Here is a 20,305-nt window from a genome sequence, read left to right as displayed (position 1 = left end):
GCGGGGGCCTCGCGGTGGCCGAGCCGGGGGTCGCTGAGGGGGCGCGGTGCTGCCGTCAGCGCCCAGAGGGAGGCTCCGGTACAGCTAGGCTCTAGAGATAGGCGTTAGAGGTAAAGAAGCCGGTAGATACTACCTGCAACGGTAGCGATCGCGTCGTGCTGCTTCGTGCGGGAAAGGAAGTAGCGCTGGGTCAGCTGCTCGCGGCTCAGCGGCAGCCACCTGTGGGTGCGCGTTCTCCTCTTCCTTTGAGAGATGAAAGCGAAGCCGTGAGCCCGGGCCAGGTGCGAGGAAGGGCCCCCGGCTCCCAGGGAGCGGGTTGAAGCGCATTCCTCGGAGCTGCGTCTGCCTGCTGGGACGAGTACGCGTTACCGCGCCAGGCTCTGGTTGGGATCACTGGCGGCGCCTTCTGAAAGTGGTCATTTTTATTGTCGCATCCTCACAACCCCGCCCTTTTCGTCCTCCCTTTTCGTTTTCTGAAGTCACATGGCAGCTCTCAGAGCCATTTGTTTCCTGAAGTCGCCATCCTCCTTCCGTACCGAGCACAGAGCCTTTTCGGAATTCACCCCGCGCTGCTTCACCTGCCCCTGGCCCCGCACACCTCCTCCCGCCCACAGAGCTCCCCTCCCTCTGAGCCGTACCCCAAATCCAGAGCATCCCGGGGCACACGGGGAAGCCCAGGCACCGTGCTTGTAAAGGATGGGTCTTTCTTCTTTCTTTACATCTCACAAGTTATAGTATTGCTTATTTGGTGCTTCTAGAGGCTGCTGTAATGGCAATCCATATTTAGATATTTTCATTCTGGTATACTTTTTAAGTGCTACCATTACGTCAGCTAAGTAATGCAGTTGTCTTAACTGGAAGTGAAAGTGTATGTGCTGTTATTTATATGTGCTTTTAAATATATATTTTAGGTAGTCTGGTCCCAGCAAAAATACTGGATTAAAAGCATGGAAATCTGAAGACCCCTGTTCCTCCCAAAAAGGTGAAGAGTGTAAAACAGTACAATTAAAAATCTTCATGAACGGATTTATCTTCAAACAGCATGTGGAATGAAAGGGAATTACCAAATTTTCTATTAAATCAAGTTAGCAGTTTATTCCTTCTAGAAGCTGAGTTTGAATTAATTGTGCCCCAGTTTACAATCCTACTGAAGTAAAGAAAAAAATATTAAGTCCATATTATAGCTTATTTTTATCTGTTCTCTTACTTGGGCTGTAGGCAAGACTTCTTACTGGGAGAAATTAAAGGAATATTGGAGTTTTTCTTGAAGTGACAGAAACTTAATACTTTGTAATAGCACTGTTTGTGAGTTGCCATGCTTGTAACTTTAGAGTGGTTTTCTTTTTCAGTTTCTTCTATTTTTCAGGGTCCTGAATTTCTTCAGCTTTTTGTCTGCCTTGTAAAATGGGAAGATATTTACATATTGAAAAAAAATAGTTTTACTGTAGAAGAAATTTAGACAACAAGATTATTCGTATTAAATCTACGTAATGATCCCCATTCTTTTACTCATGTCTATGTTATCACTTAATGAACAGGAAGTAGAACTACAGCAACCATTGGTATTTTTCCAGTTAAAGAACAATAAATGCGTAACAAAAAGAATCAGTACACAGAAGCACTGTATCCTGGAGTTAGCATGCTGTTGGGTTTTTTTTTAATTAGTTATTTTTAACTGAATCGTCCTGTTTATTCATTATTTCCAGGAATAAAATAAAAAAAAAAAAGAAGAGGAGATGGGAAATCCAGAAAACATTGGGAATGCATATGTTGCAGTGATTCGTCCAAAAAATACTGCAAGCCTGAATTCTCGGGAATATCGAGCTAAATCCTATGAAGTAAAATTATTTAATTTTTTTTCTTAAATAATATTTTAAAAATAATATGTAATAAGTATATAATAATACAACTTAAAAGAAAATCTGACAATTAAGATTGCTTAAATAACATGTATGCATGTCGTATATCTGCTATGCATTGCCCTATCATTAGAGTATTTGAACACTTTACAGTTTGTAATTTTGTTGTTTTAGTTCATTTCAGGGCCTTTTGCCCTGTGGGCTGTTCAGTGCAAGGGTACAGCCTTGTCTTTTTGTCTTTAGCCTTATTGCTAAGGAGGTTGTTCTGAGTTTGCCATCCTGCTCCAGATGGATGTACTACAGAACAGTACAGAAAGTACTACAGATTCAGTACTTTCTGAGTTATGTTACTGCTGTTATAGTGATATGATAAATATACACGCACCAAGTTGTTCTATACTTGGCTAAGTTGTCCTTTTGTTTTATTATTGTTTGAAAGATTTTGTTACTCGAGGTTCCCATTGAAGGTCAAAAGAAAAAAAGAAAGAAAGTTTTATTGGAAACTAAGCTGCAGGGAGGCACTGAAATAACCCAGAGCATCTTGGATTATGTGTTAGAAGCCACCAAACCAATTTCACCAGCCAATCAGGGTATTAAAGGTAAAAATACTTTAATCTGATCTACTGTCGATAGCTCTGTAAAATAGTTTAAAATTTAAACAGGGCACGGGGAGGTTGTTGAAGAGCATGACGTTAGTTTAAAAGAGAAGGTCTGCTTTGAGTTAATGAAAAACACCCAAGTCACACAGCTAAAATCTTTAATTTGCCATTGTTTCTCTTTACCTTCCAACTCCATGAAATGCTTACTAAAAGATTCTCAAGTGGATCTTTTCCTGCCCGTACTACTTTTTCATCTCAAATTGAGAATTAGACTTCTGGCAAACCAGATTGAAGTAGCTTTTCTAACCTTATTTTGAGCTAAAACTTGAACTAGTAAACTGATCACTTACAAAGTCTGTTCAATGCCAGCACTGTTAGAAGACAGTATCTACATGAATGTACATGTGGCATAACTGTATTGGTTACATATATAATTTGATGAGTATGTTGGTGGTTTGTTTTTTTTTTTCCACTACTGTGATGTAGCTGGTCCAGCAAGTGACCTTGCATTTGTGCTGACAAAAATTGGTTTAGTCAGCTTATTTCATTTCCAAACTGGTATAAGCTGTACTGACTAAAGCACTTTTTTTGTTGCGTATCTCGTCTCTGTTTTGTAAGCAAGGTTACACTGGGAAGGTTGTCGGGCCAAACAAGACAATGCAGTGCTAACAGCTTGGAAAAGGAATAGGTGGTTGCGTGGTAAAGTGCTGCAGATGGTTGTAACTGAACTTAACAAAACTAGTGAAGCAGGAAACATAACTAAATAGCGTTAATACACGCTACCTAACAAAAGCAAAACTATTTCGTACCACAGTTTTGAATTGACTCAGACAGGATGTCGGCATTAATATGCACAGTTTAGTGTAGCCTCTGCTAGAATATGCAGCTGTGGTCAGAAAAGCAAACAAAATACTAGATTCTGTAAAGGTGGAAGGAAGGACAGCATGGAAAATACCGTCCTACCACTACATGAATCACCCTAACATGAAATATGGCATGCAGCTGCACTTTCCCATTTCAGAAGGAATCTTCTTTAACTTAAAAGATTGGTTGTTTTGGGAGGTGAGCACAACCTGAATGTCAGGAGCAGAGAAAAGTTAATGGGGAAGAAAGGTGTACAGTCCTGTCTCTTTTCAGGCTAATGGCTACGTATGTATTTATGTTCTTTATTTTGTGTATTTATTTAGATGTTCTTGGCTTGATTTAGATTATAGCTAGTAATAAGCCCTTTTTCTTCCTAGAAATAAGGAAGGATTGGTCTGGTAGGCATTCAATTAGCCATCTCTAGACTGTTTTTATGTATTATTTATGTTGGTTAATGTTTTTATTTTAATATAATCTGCTAGGGAAGCGTGTAGTGTTAATGAAGACATTCCCTCTTGATGGAGAGAAAGCAGGCCAGGAGGCATCACTTTACATCGTTCCAACTGTTGTGAAAGGTAACACTAAGCATAATTTCTGAAGCTGCATTCATTTTAACAGAAGTTCAGTTGAAGATTTCAGAATTCTTGTGAATATGCTGTACGTCTTTTTAATTTAAACATTAAGAGTCAGGTAGAATCCTCTATACTTTAAAACTTGAAAATGTTAATTAAAATCTTGGGAAAATGTGTTTCATTTGTTTCCGTGACCATAGCACACTTCTGATTTAAGCTTTTTGTTCACTGAATGCATATATTTTGAAATATAATCAACTCCTATGAAATTTACTGAATGTAATTCTACTTAAGACATCCAGACTATTCAGCTCAGTGTTGTTTACTCAGAGAAGAATGCTTAGCAAATTCTGTAAACAGTTTTGTTTGAATAAGGAATGATGAATGACGTTTTTAGAAGCGAAGCGTACTGCTTGTCAGGAAAGTATTTAAAAACAAGTCTGAAACAAATGCCTGTGTGCTTTTGGTGAAAGTTCTTTTTGCCTTTGTGATAAGACCCTAAGGATAAAAACTATCAAATAAATAAATACCATTGTAGAGTTACCAATAGCAATGACCTCTTCGGTTCCTAAGTCCTATTCTTTCTTCATGGCAGCAGCACACATTTCATATTAATTCTTCAGACGAAGCTGATCAGCGTGATGTAATAGCAACTGAACACTTCAAGGTTTTTAAGGTTACTCTGTTGAGATATGAATTGTTATGTGAAAATAGTATGTCATTTCTATCAATTATCGCATGGAAAAAAATAGAACTGCTGCCAGTAGGTTGGGAGCATGTACTACAAAAGGCACAAGAGGGAAAATAATCTTATTTTCTTCAATATATCTTCAAAGAATGTTTCCTTTTTAGATAATACAAAGTACACATACAGTCCAGGATGCCCTGTGTTCTACTGTTTACAAGACATCATGAGAGTCTGCAGTGAATCCAGCGCCCATTTTGCAACGCTCACTGCAAGAATGTTAATTGCCTTGGATAAGTAAGAAATACCGTGAATGCAAATACAATGTCATAGAAGATAAGCAAGAAAATTTGAAGATATAGAAAATAATTTTTACATTGTTCTTGTGATTAAGAAGAAAATCATAGTGATATTATGTTACTTCATGATTGTGAGAACCATGACAACAGATTTCTAAATCTTTTTAAAAGTGTTTTTGTAAACTGAGAAATAGTGTGCTTATTTAAATCAAGTGACTTACTGGAAATCCTTGTTTACAGTTAATTTTTTACAAGGTCATATAATACTATTAAATCTTCTATAAATGACATAAATGTTATCGATAAGAGTATTTGCAAGAGTGTAGAAATATCCCATTTTACCATTTAGGTTTGCCTTTACAAACACTGAAGTGCATATCTCCCAGCCATGCAAGTTTATTTTCAGTAGGGAATTAACTTTAAGAAAGGCAATTAGTTGTGTAGCCAGATTTAGAGTAGTTTGAAAATTTAACATATCAGAAGTGTTTTGGCGTTTTTATGTAGCCTTAACAAAGAAATTCCAGACAGAATTGGCATGAATTTATTTGCAGGAGTGTCTGTTGAAGTGAATGAGGCCTTTACTTTCAGGAATAGGAAAACACCATGTTTATGAGCACATTTTTCTGCCACACGTAAATAAAGTTAGGCAAAAATCTTGGCTAATGCAAAAAAAAAAATTAAGTTACATGTGACTGCCTATAAAGGTTCTGTGCATAGGACTTCTGCAATTTATTAATATTTCCGTGTATACCATAATGTAAGATTTTATGTTTGTTTGCCACGTAGTGAATACCTTCACATTCTAAGCTCTGCTTAACGTACGTCACCAGCCTTACAGCTGTGAGAGAAACCTTGGAAGTATAATAGAAAAGAGATTATATTGATTACTCTCTAAGTAGGTAATCTGAAACAATACTTTTGAAAGATTTCATATTTAATTAAACTACTGACTGTTTAGAGAAATTACCTGAAAATACCCTCAGGCAGTCAAAAAGGTGTTCAGAGCACAATAAGCACAGTTTTAATGTCCTTCTTCACAGCAGGGCGATGAGTAAGTAAAGGGGGCACAGCTTTTGCAACATATGATAGATTCAGTATGGGTCTTAATCCAATCCTGAGCATACGCTCTGCACTGGAAGTCACATTCTTACATGTGATTCTGGGACAGGCAAGCTCCAGATGATCTATCAGTGGATTTTTCTTTCCAAAGCAGGTGCTTCTTTTTTCTGCTTTTCCAAGATAAAGCACTGAACAGATTTAATTGTATCCTAGCAAAGCATGTGTTTATTTCAAGCTTTTGAGAAGGGCCTAAAACCCTCCTCTGTTGTCAGTAGTAGTCCACTTAAAACAGAATAATCTTCAGCACGTCTATGTGAAAAGACAGGTGGTAGCCAATGTGGAAGAGAATTGGCTGTTTGGAAGCTGTTGAGGGACCTTCTGCTTTCTCCCAAAGTCAGAAGTCTTATTAAGACTGTCCAGATAATGAAACTTAAGCTCACACTTAAAATGCTTTAAGTTGCAAAATTTGTGTCTTGAGAGTAGTAATAGTGATAAACTGAGAGGAAATGAAATGAAACAATAACATGTTGGTGTGGTCAAGCGTTTTGGCTATAACCATTGTTACTTCTGTCATATATTTTAATTTCCTTTTCTTTGGGACTTTGCATCTGCAGGAGATGAGTTTGAGCAAACGTACTTGCAAAAAAAATACAATGTATAGAGCTTTACTTAGTGTTACAAAATTACGTATGCACACTATAATTAAATTTTTTTTTTTTTAATTAAAATGTGTAGTTACTATACACTCAACTGTTAAACAAAGAAATGGACAGGCATGATCAGAATGGCCCTTTTCTACCTGGAAATAAGTTAACTTGCCAATTTCCTTCTGCAGGTGGTTGGATGAACGGCATACCCAGTCTCATTCCATCCCAGCGTTGTTCAGACCATCTCCTCTTGAGAGAATTAAAACAAACGTAATAAACCCTGCTTATGCTATAGAACCTGGTCAAACAGAGAGCTCGTTACACATGGGTTATACTGCTCTGGAAATAAAGACTAAAATGCTGGCGTTAGAGAAAGCAGATATGTGTATCTATAATCCTTTGTTTGGGTCTGACCTTCAGTATACCAACAGGGTAAGAATTATATTTTCATTTTGTATTTCTGAAGCATACATGCATTTTTGTTTCATATTTTATTTGTTCATTTTATTGGAGCATGCTTTATGTTTAATATAATCGGAGTTCTTTATTGCGCACTCACTGCTAAGCATTTCTAAATCCTCACGCTTCAGCGTGAGTCTCTTTAGTTATAAAATATGACAATGATAACTTTGGCTCCAAGATAATACTTGGGCTGGATGGGGGATTGTTTGGCCAAATCTCGGTAAGATTTTTTTTTTCAGTTTCATTTAAATTATGTCTTTGCAGGTTGACAAAGTGGTAATAAATCCATACTTTGGCCTTGGAGCCCCAGACTATTCAAAAATTCAGATTCCTAAAAGAGAAAAGTGGCAACGCAGTATGAGCAGTGTCACAGAGGACAAGTATTACGTTACATTTCTTTTCATTAATGTATACTTTTGTTTTGTTATATTACAGTACAACTTAGCAGACTTGGTCAGCATGAGACTCTCTTTAGGGCTTTAGTGTACAACTGCATATTTAAAAAAAAATTCTATTTGAAGTCTCTAAGTACACAAATTAAAGGACGGATCAAGGAAGATTTAAATTACAAACGTTAGGGAAGCGTTTCTTAGCATAATGAATAAAGCTGTGGCTTGGGTACTGCATGACTAAAATGCTAGTTGTACAAATACTGACACATTTTAGCTGTATGAGCTTCATCTTTATTATTCATATAGATCTAAAGTTAGTCCTGAGTTAGTCATTTTAAAAAACTGATGTTCTCTGCTGTCTAAATGTTTCTGAACTGTGTTTCCCTCCTGCTTCCCCTTTTAATTCATAGGGAACACCAGTGGGTAGACGATTTTCCTCTTCACCGCAGTGCTTGTGAAGGCGACTCTGATTTACTAAGCCACCTTCTGGATAAAAAGTTTTCTGTTAATCAGTTAGATAGTGACCACTGGGCACCAATCCATTATGCATGCTGGTGAGTCAACCCAGTATAGTTTTGCCAATCAAATGCAATTCTTGCTGTCTTGACTCTTTTGCGCTGTTTTATGTAATTCATCATACAGACTCAAAAATGAGAAATAAAATCTAGACTTTCTATAATTTGACTCTTAAATATGTAATTGTGTTAACCTTCTGAAGAGAAATACTGCTTCAGGTTTTGAGATAATTGCTACATGAATGGTTTCAGAGGAGACCAGGTATGGTTACCATATCATCATACACTTATTTATTGCCTCTTATATCTGTCCCTTCATCTGTCCTGAAGTACCTGTTTTGCTTGCCGTGGGCGACACTGGGTCTAGTTTACCGTGGTAACTTCTGTAGTCTTTATTAGTTAAAGTCTGTGAGCGGTTCTGTAACTCAACAATAGCTGAGCTGAGTAAGTGTTGCTGATAGTCATGCTTTGAGCAGGAAGCTGAACTACATGATCTCCAGATGCCAGCTTGACTGATTCTATGATGCTGTGATGATTTAAATCTGTAATTCCTCCCCAGCTTTTGTCAGACATTGTAAAAATACTTTTGTCTTTAAGTAGAACTTTGTCTTCAGTATTTATAACTGAGATAATGTCCGATGACCTGAACATAAAAATCAAGCTTGGCTGTTTAAAAAAAAAAAAAAAAAAAAACAAACAAAAATAACTTATTTGATTTTTAGTGTTTCTCAGAAAGTTTACATACACAGTTCATGCCAGATTTCCCAATTACCAGCATGAGGCTTAGGAGCCATCTGCATGACATTCAGAAGATTTATGCAGATTCTCACGCAGGCTTTTTTGCAGGTGAGGCCGAGCCTGTTTTGCCGTGACTGAATTGCTACAGCTACCCAGATGGAGCAAAGCAGGATTGGGTTTATCTATAATAAATCCAGTAAATGGTTGCTAGACAGTACCAAATAAGTGTAGGTGTGATACTAGTTTCCACAAACTTATTAATGTTCCCTGTCTTTGGCATAATTTGAAAGCTAAAAACTCTTGAGCATGGCAGTGTACTTTTTCATATTTAGGACTACCTGGAGAAGATTTAGTTTACATTTGCTGTGTGTTACATTTTCAATCTGTCTGCAGGTATGGAAAAGTTGAAGCCACTCGGATGCTACTGGAGAAAGGAAAGTGCAATCCAAATCTTTTGAATGGCCAGCTTAGCTCTCCTCTACATTTTGCTGCTGGGGGTGGGCATGCTGAAATAGTACAAATTCTACTGAATCATCCAGAAATTGACAGAGTAAGTTCTGCTTGTGTACAGAAATAGCAGTTTAACATCTGTTTCTAGCTTGTGCATGTGAAATACTTTGTGTCCAGACCACAGTTTGTAAACACAATGATCTCATTGAGTGACTGCCAAAAAATGGTTAAATATTTTTCATTACCTCTACTTTTTTCCATTGTTTATCAGTTATCTCGAACATGTGTAAATGTTTGCCTAATTCCAGTCAAAACAATGCATTATCAGTGTTTCTGTTTGTTTGTAGCACATTACTGATCAACAGGGAAGGTCTCCACTGAATGTCTGTGAAGAGAACAAACAAAATGAGTGGGAAGAAACTGCAAAACTGCTGAAGGATGCCATAAATAAACCTGTATGTGCTTATTTTCTAAATAACTTAAAAGTTTATATTTCATTTACATACAGACTTTAGAAGAGCTAGGTTAGGCTCAGAGCTTTTAATGGAAATGTGCTGTACACTGTGTGAATATTGACAAATGAGCATTTTGTCTCTTTAAGTGTTTTCGTCTATATTTATGGCTTGTAAGACTTTGTGTCATTATTTGATTTATTTGTAGGAGTATCACATCAGCTGCTGATCTTCTATCATCATCTACTTTTGATTATATAACCATTATTTTTCTTTTATGCCTTATCAATTTATGGGCTAATAAGCAGGAACATTCAGCTCATCAAATGTAGACTTGTACAAAATTGGCTTTTTATCATGTAGTCAGTGTAGGCTTTCTTAGCCGTCAGTGGAGTTCTAACTAGGTTGGAAACAAAATTACAATGTGACTCCTCTACTCCTAAAGTAGATTTAAATCAAGCCAAATGGTTTAATACCGCTTGTTTCTTTCTTTTGACTTTAGATGGAACTTGCATCTTTTTGGGTAGGTGGCAGTAAGCCTGCTGAAAGTTTTTCAAGGTCTTTTAAAGTAACTTCATTTTACTTAATATGAGTGACAGTTTACATTTGGAAATTATTAATGAATTGACTTCCTGTATTCTAGCTGTCTTGTTTATGTAGTTGGTCAAGTGGGAGCCGTGTGTCTAATGACTCTGTAAGAATAATGCACGCATTTTAAGTAGATAATAGGTTATACTATGTTGTCACTTACTGCTATTGAATTAGTACATTAAAAAAATTATTATAGAATTTATTGCAGTGGAGATCATGGTATCTATTGCAGTCAAAATAGACTGCTGTTTTACATTCCAGCCTCGTTTTCAGTTATTTGTCATTTTCCAAGGCATTCATCACTTCTTGCAGAAGTTTTTAGGGTTGATGTCTCGGTTCCTGACTGCCAAGTAGATCTGAAGGTGGGAAATAACAAGTTATTGCAACTTTTTTATTCAGGATGCTGAAACATTTAGCCTATTAGGGAGATGTACGCTAGGTATTTAATTAATTTATATGATGTGTGCATGTGTATGCTTTAAGCACCCAATTTAATTTAGTCTTTCAGGAGGCATTCTCTGGGCACACGTATAAGTCATTGAACGCGATGGGAATTCTGAAAGAGGAAAAATAATTTGTTGTTAGTAATATTATAGAAGTGCTAAAAGATCTTAGTAAGATTGTGTTCTTATTGTAGTGGAATCTGTGTTAAGAGTGGTGCTTTCCTCCTGAAAAATTAGCCTTGTTAAGTTAGACAAATGGTTGGAATAATTTATAACATGCCGGTAATAGTGAGGTAGTTGTTCTATGATATGCTTAGCCAGTTGAGCCCAAATCCCTCAGAGAACTTAGAGCTCCAATTTGCCTTTGAGTTAAAACAGAAGTGAAGTTTTCAATATATAAGTAGAATCTGTATTGTAGTTACTGTAGTAAAAAACACAGTATAAGAACTTGTACATAATGTACAGTTTTCATAAACAGAAATACGAAGTTGTGCAGTGTTATTTTTCTCAGTAGTGTGGAATTTTATTGAATTATGGTGAAATTGCTTAACCTTTTCACAAACAGCAACAGGAAGAACTTTAATAAATCAATATTAATAACAATAAATTCAATTTTTATGTAGTATGAAAAGGCACGGATTTATCGTATGGATGGGTCGTACCGCTCCGTTGAGTTGAAACATGGAAACAATACAACTGTACAGCAAATAATGGAAGGGATGCGTCTGTCTCAAGAAACCCAGCAATACTTTACTATCTGGATCTGTTCTGAGAATCTCAGTAAGTTACAAGGAATATAGTTATGCTTGACAGTTTATTGTACTTCTTTAAAATTTGTATTTAAAAAAAAAAATTTTCTTGGGAAAGTTGGAAATGTGCTCTCTGATAGTGGTGAAAAGATGTTCCACTATAATAGGTCCTTTGAAGTTTTACTCATAATGTAAAAGCCAGAGCAGTGAAGATAAATACGGAGTTCGGGTTCCTCACTGCTAGAAAATGGCCAAGCACTAATCACAGAGACAGGCTGGACAAGTGAGTGAGCACTACTGAAGATACGGACTGCAGTATATAGCAGTTGGAAGCTCTGTATTGATTCCTCATCTCTCGTATAGACAGGTGAACTTGTAAATTTGAATTATTGTAGCCTGTTAAGAATCAAGACATTTTACAAATAAAAAAGAATGTCTGTTCTGAAACGTTTATGGTTTATGTCTCAAAAAATGGAAAGTACATCTATAAGACAAGCTGTATCTGTGTTTTTCTGTCAAGAATCTGACTTTTGGACATGGCATTTCTCTTACAATAGTTGAGACAAGAGTCTGTAACATTTTTGATATTTTGATTGTATTTAATATGGCTACTCGCTTTCTGAAGGCCATTTACTTGTGTTTTTATGGTCCATCTTGGTATTTTGTTACATGTTTAAATATAAATTCACTCTTGAGAAGCTGAAAATAACTAAGGCTTATCATTAGTGCATTTATTAAATATATGTGAAGAGTTGTGTCAGTAAATCCATATTTTGAAAGCCTTTTATATAAGGCAGCTTAGAAAACTTGGAAAAAACGTTTTTTTAATGAATCCTCAGTTTTAGATATTCTTGTTCTGGTGCAGCATTTAATCATCCATATAGGTGTATGCTGAGTTATTATTGTTGATTTATAAACAAAACTCTGATATTTTCTAGGCCTCCAATTGAAGCCATTTCACAAGCCTTTGCAGCATATTAGAGACTGGCCTGAAATATTCACTGAACTGACAAACCTGGATCCTCAGAGGGAAACTTCACAGCTTTTTCTGAGAAGAGATGTGAGACTTCCGCTAGAAATAGAAAAAAAGGTCTGCACTTAGAAGTGATAGCATGAAATCATGGGCAGAATCAGAACACCTTGAACACCACCACTCAGTGCGTTTAATGGCTGCATTTACGTACTTATCTAAACCACATCTCTCATCTACTTGCCTTTTCTGTGAGAGTTTGAGTCATCAGTTTCTGTCCTATTCCTACTCTACACTCACTCAGACTCTAATTTCTCACCTTCTCAGCTGTGACCCAGTCTCTATGTTTGTCATACATGTAATAATAACCTGCCCTATTTTCTTTCTTTTCCTTGTTCTGTGGTATTTCCAATATTTAATTGGTCAGTTTCAGTGGGAATATTCAAACATATTCCACATGGATTTGTGGGTAAAAAAACACAGATAGTAAAATTTCTGTGAACTTTTTGATTGGGCATCATGTGTTAGTCACCTTTACCTTGTAAATGCATTACATCACCAAAGTCTTGAATTACGTCAATCACAATAATTGTTTCATTTTTTCTGTTACAAAGCATTACTGAAATGTACACCAAGCAGGATCACACGTTTTGCCTTCTACCTCTGAATCAGTGAGGAATTGTACTCATTTTTTTCTGGGTTCATTTTCTTTTTAAAGAGAATTCATGCTATTTAAATCTTTTAAACAGATTGAGGATCCATTGGCTATTCTTATTCTTTTTGATGAAGCCCGATATAATTTATTGAAAGGTTTCTATACGTCACCCGATGCCAAGCTGATCACCCTGGCAAGTCTGCTTCTACAAATAGTTTATGGAAATTATGAGAGCAAGAAACACAAACAGGGCTTTCTAAAGTAAGTATGTTTTTGTTTTTAAATGAAATATTCTTAGATAGTTCCACTTACTGTGGAAATACCATATTTTAGATATGGCATTATTTATTATTCTCCATCAGTGAGCTCTAGTTCAGAGCAACTACATAACACTGGTAGCATTAACAGAAGTTAGACATGGTGTCTGAAAAACATGCTAATTTTAATTATTGCAGTCCAAGGCCAGGGACAGAGGTTCTGTATTCTGCATATCTGTGCTGAGATACAGTAATACAAAAATGAGTAACAGTACTCAGGCAGATGAAGAGTTTTGACAGGAGTGAGGTTTTGGACTATGCTGAAGGAGCACCAGTTAGACCAGCTTTTAGGATGATTCCTCCCTCTTTCAGGGAGGAATGTGTGTAATCCTACACTAAACTTGTCAGAAATACAGCACCAGTAGTGCTCTGCCAGATGGTACTTTTCTCTCCCTTTTTCTTCTGTTGACCGCAGAACTGTGGCTGCGCTCTTCTCGGATATGTTTTTATGCTCCCACGTACTTTTCTGCAGCAGTATCAAAGCACATCAGGATTTCACTTCTCTGCTGTGTGAATCTTCACTCCAATCCCCACCATCTCCACCCCAGTTCATTCATGTAGCGGCAGATGTGCTGTTCTAGGATGCTTCTGTAGTTCTTATCTCCTCTCATTCACAGCTTCAGCTGAGCTGTTCTGCCTTGCTTTACTTGGTTGCATACTCTGCCATCAGTACATCAGCTGCCTTTTCTGCTGCAGTTACACTGATTTTAAATGTGAGCTGCATCTGAAAGAGCTGGCTGTACTATTGTACTTACTCAGTGTTTTCTCACCCTACCGTTAGGTACACAGACTGTACCTAACTGTTAACCTAGCTGTACCTAGCTTACAGAGTAAGCTAGATGAATGAGCTCACTGACCAGAAAACTTTTGGGTAGGCTGTTCAGCAGGTTCAGCTGTCTACCCATCTTGCCCTGCAGTTACACAGTTGGTAGACTGAGCATAAAGAAAATTGGGTTTGAGTGGGACTGCCCACACCTGTAGGAGTGTGCAGTTAAATGCAATTGAGTTTAATATCAAACTACCTTTCCTTGAATCTCAGCATCTCAGCACTGTGATTCTGGGTTGATCCTGCTCAGTGGAAGTGTCTGGCCATATGAACAGGAGTACTTGAATAGATAGTTTGGGCCAGATAGAAGAGCCTTGTCCTTGGGATGTGTTTGCTATCCACGTTCAAATGAAGATGTTGGACAATATGTTGGTCTGGTCTTCAGACTGATGCACTTGTAATTGATATAAACGTTTATCAAAAGACTTGATATTTCAAACATATATCCAGGCTGTTGTTTGTAGGGTAGTATCCTTGACCTCAAAGATCTGGATGCATTATCCTGTGCAGAGTTTCTGTTTGATAATGTAGTTACTGACAAATTTAGTTTAAAGGATGAAGCCTATATTAATTGTGCAAACTAGTAAAGGCTTCATTTTAGTGTTTTTTTGCCTCCATTTAAAAAGGCTCTTCATACAAATAGCTTCACTTTCATGTTATTTTCACATGGAGACGAATGGGCCAGGTCACTGGTGGTACTGAACAGAGCAGTGAAGGGAAGAGTACATATAAGCCGTCATCTTTTGATATTCTGGTTTAAGTAACTATCCCGATATAATTTTGGCTTCCAAACTGGTCTTTAATCAAGTAAGGGTCACATGTTCTGCTGCTAGCACTTCCTCTCCCTGCTATGTCCATAATGTATGACGCAAAAGTGGTTAACACAAAATCAGCTGGATTGCCATTAACTGAGAATTCCACTAGATTTTAGGAAACCTTAGCTTCAATTTCAGGAGGGCTTCTCACTTGATGAGGCAGCGTACGATGGGAGCTGATTGTCTAGCTCTGTGTATGTGGTTTGAAGATAAAAACTGCAGATGCTGTTCTTAATTCTTAATCTGTTTAATGAAGAATTTTTTTTCTCTGCTTTGTTTTTCCTGTAGTGAAGAAAATCTTAAATCTATAGTACCAATCACTAAACTAAAAAGTAAAGCTCCTCACTGGACAAACAGAATACTTCATGAATACAAGGTAGGAAAATAGAAAAAAATATAGAAAATCCTGTCTTAAGCATATTTTTGACTGTTCAATTGCCAGCTAATGAACAAAAATGTTGGTGTATATATAATCTGGATTTGTGTATGTTATGAATTTTTTGAATGGGTTGTTGGAATGCTCTTATTTCTTGTACAGTTACAGCTGATACGTTTCTTGGAAATAAATGTAATTTTGTCATCTGTTCATTTATCTTCCGTGTTAACTTTTCATTCAGGGATACTGCCAATTCAGGAATACATGTAGAAAATCTGCTCTGACTTAGATTTTTCACATCTGCTTGTAATGACAGGTTGATAAAGTCCGTTTTGCTGATGTAACGTGTATGGTAGGGATCTGTTACTGCTACTGGTGCACAAATGGCCTTGACTACTGTAGTTAACTTAGCAAAACTACTAAGTGTGGACTTGGGATGCTTCTGTAAAAGACTTACGGCTTTGAATTCCAAACTGAGTCAGACACACCTGACAATTACATTTGTGAAAGTAATGAAAAATTGTAGAATAAATGATGTGTGACAGATAGAGAATTGCTCCAGCTGGCAACGAGGTATCTGTCAGGAAACTCTGCTGAGGCACACAGGGAACATTTTCAGGCCTTGCTCCTCTTTCTTTGAGTTGAAGTTACTCAGTCATGAATTTTTCCTGGTGCCTACACCTCTTCTGTCAGAAACCAGCACATCATTTCTGTTCTTTATAATACACATGAAGAAGGGGATGATAATGGTCTTTCTAAGACTGTGATATAGCAGAGGGCACAGCAGATGTGCTACTCTTTCTTGTATCAGATAAAATGTAAGAGTGAGCACAGCATTCTAGGCTTCTGCTCTTAGGCCATTATTTTTAGGAACAGGAGAAGGAGAAAGGAGTTGCAGTCTTTGTTCCAGAGATGTTAATACATTTTATATTTTAAAAATAGCTGTAGAATTCAGATAAGTTGTAACGCAGGGCGTGGAACCAAAGGGGTTGGTCCCACCTACCCCACCCACAATTAGACCCCCCTAATTGCTAAAGACTTGTGTTCCCTTTTATGCCTTCTAATCTCATGTGTGACCCTGCCAAATTTTTGTTCCTTAGTTTCAGAATTCAAAAAGTTGTTTCTCCTTTTATTTGTTTTGGGTACTTTTACATCAGTCAGTTTTGAACTTAGGAGCACTCTAACAACCTTTTGTTGTGACAGTTTCAAGCTGCTGAGGAGGAGGAAACATCAGGATTGTTTCTCATTCTAAATGAGGGCCTCTGTTGAGGAAAACAAAGTTGCACCTTATTTTGTTTAAAAAATCCCTGTCGTGTTTGAGGGAGCATGCTGAGTTTCTTGCTCATCTAAACATGCTTTGGACCTCTCAAAGGAGAAATGCTTAGGGTTTTTTTATTATTATTATTTTATTTTGACGTATGCAGTATCAGCTGCTTATCCCTGGCTAGTCTGACATACTTCTGAAAGAGGGAAATTGTGGGAACCTTAAGTGGTTAGGTGTCTGTGGTTAAAATATCTGAGGTTTGTACAGGCACCTACATCCACGGTCTTTTTTGGCATCTGAGACTTTCTGTGGCTCTAGGCTTTAATTTACATGTAGGAGAATGACTGTTGGGAAGGCACTTTGGGAATACCAGTTTAGTGGGAATTCCACTGAGCTATGTTATGTTCTTCAAATAAATGCAATTATTTTGAAAGACATTGATTGCCATTGTTCTTTTCTTTCTAGAATCTCAGCACCAGTGAAGGTGTGAGTAAAGAGATGCATCACCTTCAGCGCATGTTTTTGCAGAATTGCTGGGAAATTCCTACTTATGGAGCAGCTTTTTTCACAGGACAGATTTTCACCAAAGCAAGTTCAAGTAGCCATAAAGTCATCAAAGTCTACGTAGGAGTAAATGTGAAAGGGCTGCATCTCCTCAACATGGAAACAAAGGTCAGCTTAAGTGAACTGCCAATGAAAACTGCCAAGTCTAATTATGTTCTCTTAAATTCTCTATGCTAGCAGACATTTTACATTCAAATTGACTGTGAAGATTTCCAAGGTTTTGAAGTCTTCGAAAGGCACTACTGATAGAAAGTCTTGTATTATTCAGCCTGACTACTTTATAAGTTACAACTTGATTATGGAACATACTGTTCCTCTTAGGTAGATTCCTGTCTTAAGTGAAATAAGGGAAGCTCCATCTGTAAGTATGGACAATGTTTTCTGAATGACAGTTTACTGCATTTCATTGTAGGCTTTACTCCTCAGCTTAAAGTATGGTTGCTTTATGTGGCAGTTGGGAGATGGAGATACATGTTTTCAAATACACAGTCTGGAAAACAAAATGAGTTTTATTGTGCATACCAAACAGGTAAGCACTGATATTATTCATCTTGTCTTTACATAGAATTATTTTTCTATTTCAGATGCATGTTCCTTCTATCTTGTGGTTGACCCTTGTACTGTATAAAAGAAGCTCCACCCAAGCTCTGCCCCCCAAATGATTTTCAGATGAGAACTCTTCTTAATATTTCAGAGTGTTTTTGCTTGTTTTGATGGCATGTGAAGCCCTTAGCCTTCCAAATACATCAGAATAAACATGCAGTTAATAGAGAGAACGATTTTTGTAGTGAAAACTGTTTGTTGCATGTGCCCAATCCCACAGACCCTAAGGACAATTCCAAATACGAGAGTCACAGAGTTAGAGCTGGTAACTTTTTTGTCAAAACTAGTGGAGTTTGGCATTGTCAAATATTATTATAGACCATATGTCACGTTAAAACATATTGTGACAAAACTGTAGCTTTGAGTATCTTGTATAGTTTGACAGTAGTTGCCTTCTGATTCTTACATCCTAAGAATTTGGATAGAGGAAGAAGTGATTTAATGTTTTGAAAAACATTTTCTGATTTATAAGAAAAAAAACCTTTTTATTATAAGAAAGAAGAAGTTTTTGCTTTCATTGTTATTTCTAAAATGATGCAAGTTCTAACTTGTTTTTATGTATTTGCGTTTACCGTATGCTTAAATTGATTGTGCAATTGTTGTGAAATGCTGATTAGAATTTAATTGTGTACCTTTATATAGGCAGGTCTCATCGTAAAACTTCTGATGAAATTAAACGGCCAATTAATGCCTAGTGAAAGAAATGAATGATGGAATAATTGTGAAAGAGCATCTTATGGCTAAGCAAAAAACAATTCTCACCCTAACAGAAGACTTCCATGTACGTGAATTTTACACAAGAGAAAAGTCCATTTGTACAGTTTTTTTAACTTTGTACAGAAACTGCATGATTTATTTTTTTAAAAAGTTATACAACATATGTGTTATTTTTATAAATATGTTTGTTTCTTATATAAGCTATTGTAGAGCTTGAGCTACCAGTAAAAGCTAGCAAAATTTAAATGCTTTACCAAATTGGACAAGAGTGATTCAAGAACCATTCTTGATTGTTGGAAGAGAATGAATCTGGGAACTTTTTTCCCAAAGGATGATGGGACTGACCGTGCCATTAAGCACATCTCAGTTAACCTTTTCACCTTACATGTCTTTTTGTGGAACATCAAGGAGGTTGTATATGTTACAGTATTTTTTAGACAAACTTTATTTTTAAAATACTCTTGGTAAGTATGCTTAGGAGACCGGGCAGTCTTTTGAGCAACTGCTTTTGATAAACTCTTACTTGATTTCTGACAGATGTGATAGCTGGCTTATTTTTACTCTTATTCTCATACTTTGTATTCATATTTATTCTAAAATACTGCATGAAGATATCAAAAGGGAGCTACTTCAAATCTTCAAAAGCCATATTAAATGTTTAGCGTGCTTGTAAGAAAACTGGACTTTTACTTTTGCTGTGCAATATGAAACATTTGTATATGGAGGAGATTTACAAATAAATCTAATTCAGAGCTCTTCAGAAAGTTTAATAAATCTTACCCTGGATCGCAACACATCTTCAGTAACAAGAACTCACATAGGAGTTCAACTTCTGTTCAACTGATTTTCCTACTCATTGCTTATTTCAGTTTCTTGAAACTGCAAGCAGTAGGGGATGCAGGACTTAATGCTACAATTACTGTTTAACATGCAAGTTTTATAAGCATTCTTCCTGCTCTTTACAAAGTTACAGCTGGGTCTTAACAAGTTGGGTTCCAAGTGGGAGATGGGGACCCTATGGATTCTGAAACATGTCTTTGTAGTTTAAAACAGTATTCGTAATACATCTCTAAAAATTCTGGTTGTATTTCAGGGTTTTAAGTGCACTTGACTATTTCTTCCATGTAAGCTGCATGCTAAAACTGTGTGCAATATTTTATAAAAAGAAATTAAAAAAAAAAAAACAACCCCAACTGTGCTCTTTTGTAGTACCTTTACCAGTACGTCAGTACTAGTAAGTACAGTTTAAAAAAATTAAAGTAATAAACAAGTTAAAAAATGAACAGGAGATATTTTGAAGTCTTCTTAGCAAGCTTTCCTACTTAATGGGCACAAATAGCAGTGAATCTTCATGGATTGTTATCTTTTATTTATGGTAAATAATGCAACAGTCAGGTCCTTGGTAGTGCATCCTAGCTATTGTGGCACTGGTATCAGAAGTACTCTTCTCTACACAGCACTTTGTTACAAAACTAGAGGGAAAATGTTGATGCATGTCACAGTTGCATATTTAACAATAGTATTAATATGCCTTATTGCTGTATAGTTCTTTCTGCTAAGATTCTTATTTATTACTACCTAATAAATTGTTTACAAGTCACCTCTGTTGTTTGTATTAACTGCAGCCAGCATCAAAGTGCCACGAAATGTCTTATCAAAAAGGTGGTATTGCCATAGTGTTGTTGAACAGGCTGGTCTCTGCAAGTTTTTTAGGATGATATGAGATAGGATCATGGGAAGGGCTCCACAGCGATTAGAAGTTAAGGTACACACTGCACAGTGCTGTGCAGCTGGGAAACGAGTTGAGTAATTCTTGCAAGTG

The 20,305-nt window shown here is 36.7% G+C and overlaps 2 protein-coding genes across 3 annotated transcripts in view; one reads left to right on the top strand and one right to left on the bottom strand.

Moving 5' to 3' along the window:
* The window catches only part of ANKIB1 (ankyrin repeat and IBR domain containing 1), an 89,998-nt gene extending 89,728 nt beyond the window's left edge, over nt 1-270 (bottom strand). The window contains exon 1 of one of the 2 annotated variants that reach the window (XM_021386592.1): nt 134-270. The gene's annotated coding sequence lies outside the window, so the exon portion shown is untranslated. The remainder of the gene's footprint in view (nt 1-133) is intronic. The other variant, XM_021386594.1, reaches the window with a different exon arrangement.
* Nucleotides 870-20,083, top strand: KRIT1 (KRIT1, ankyrin repeat containing). Its single transcript, XM_021386600.1, has 17 exons — nt 870-982; nt 1,707-1,838; nt 2,299-2,458; nt 3,805-3,897; nt 4,747-4,876; nt 6,773-7,016; nt 7,311-7,426; nt 7,849-7,992; nt 9,085-9,241; nt 9,489-9,596; nt 11,251-11,407; nt 12,315-12,466; nt 13,096-13,262; nt 15,248-15,335; nt 17,065-17,271; nt 17,576-17,692; nt 18,409-20,083. Exons 2-17 carry the CDS (start codon nt 1,737-1,739, stop codon nt 18,475-18,477), a joined length of 2,211 nt encoding a protein of 736 aa, XP_021242275.1. The 5' UTR covers nt 870-982; nt 1,707-1,736; the 3' UTR covers nt 18,478-20,083.

This window comes from Numida meleagris, chromosome 2 (genome assembly GCF_002078875.1).
Source record: "Numida meleagris isolate 19003 breed g44 Domestic line chromosome 2, NumMel1.0, whole genome shotgun sequence".
In the NCBI taxonomy this organism is placed as follows: Eukaryota; Metazoa; Chordata; class Aves; order Galliformes; family Numididae; genus Numida; species Numida meleagris.
This window is presented reverse-complemented; position numbering and strand designations above follow the sequence as displayed.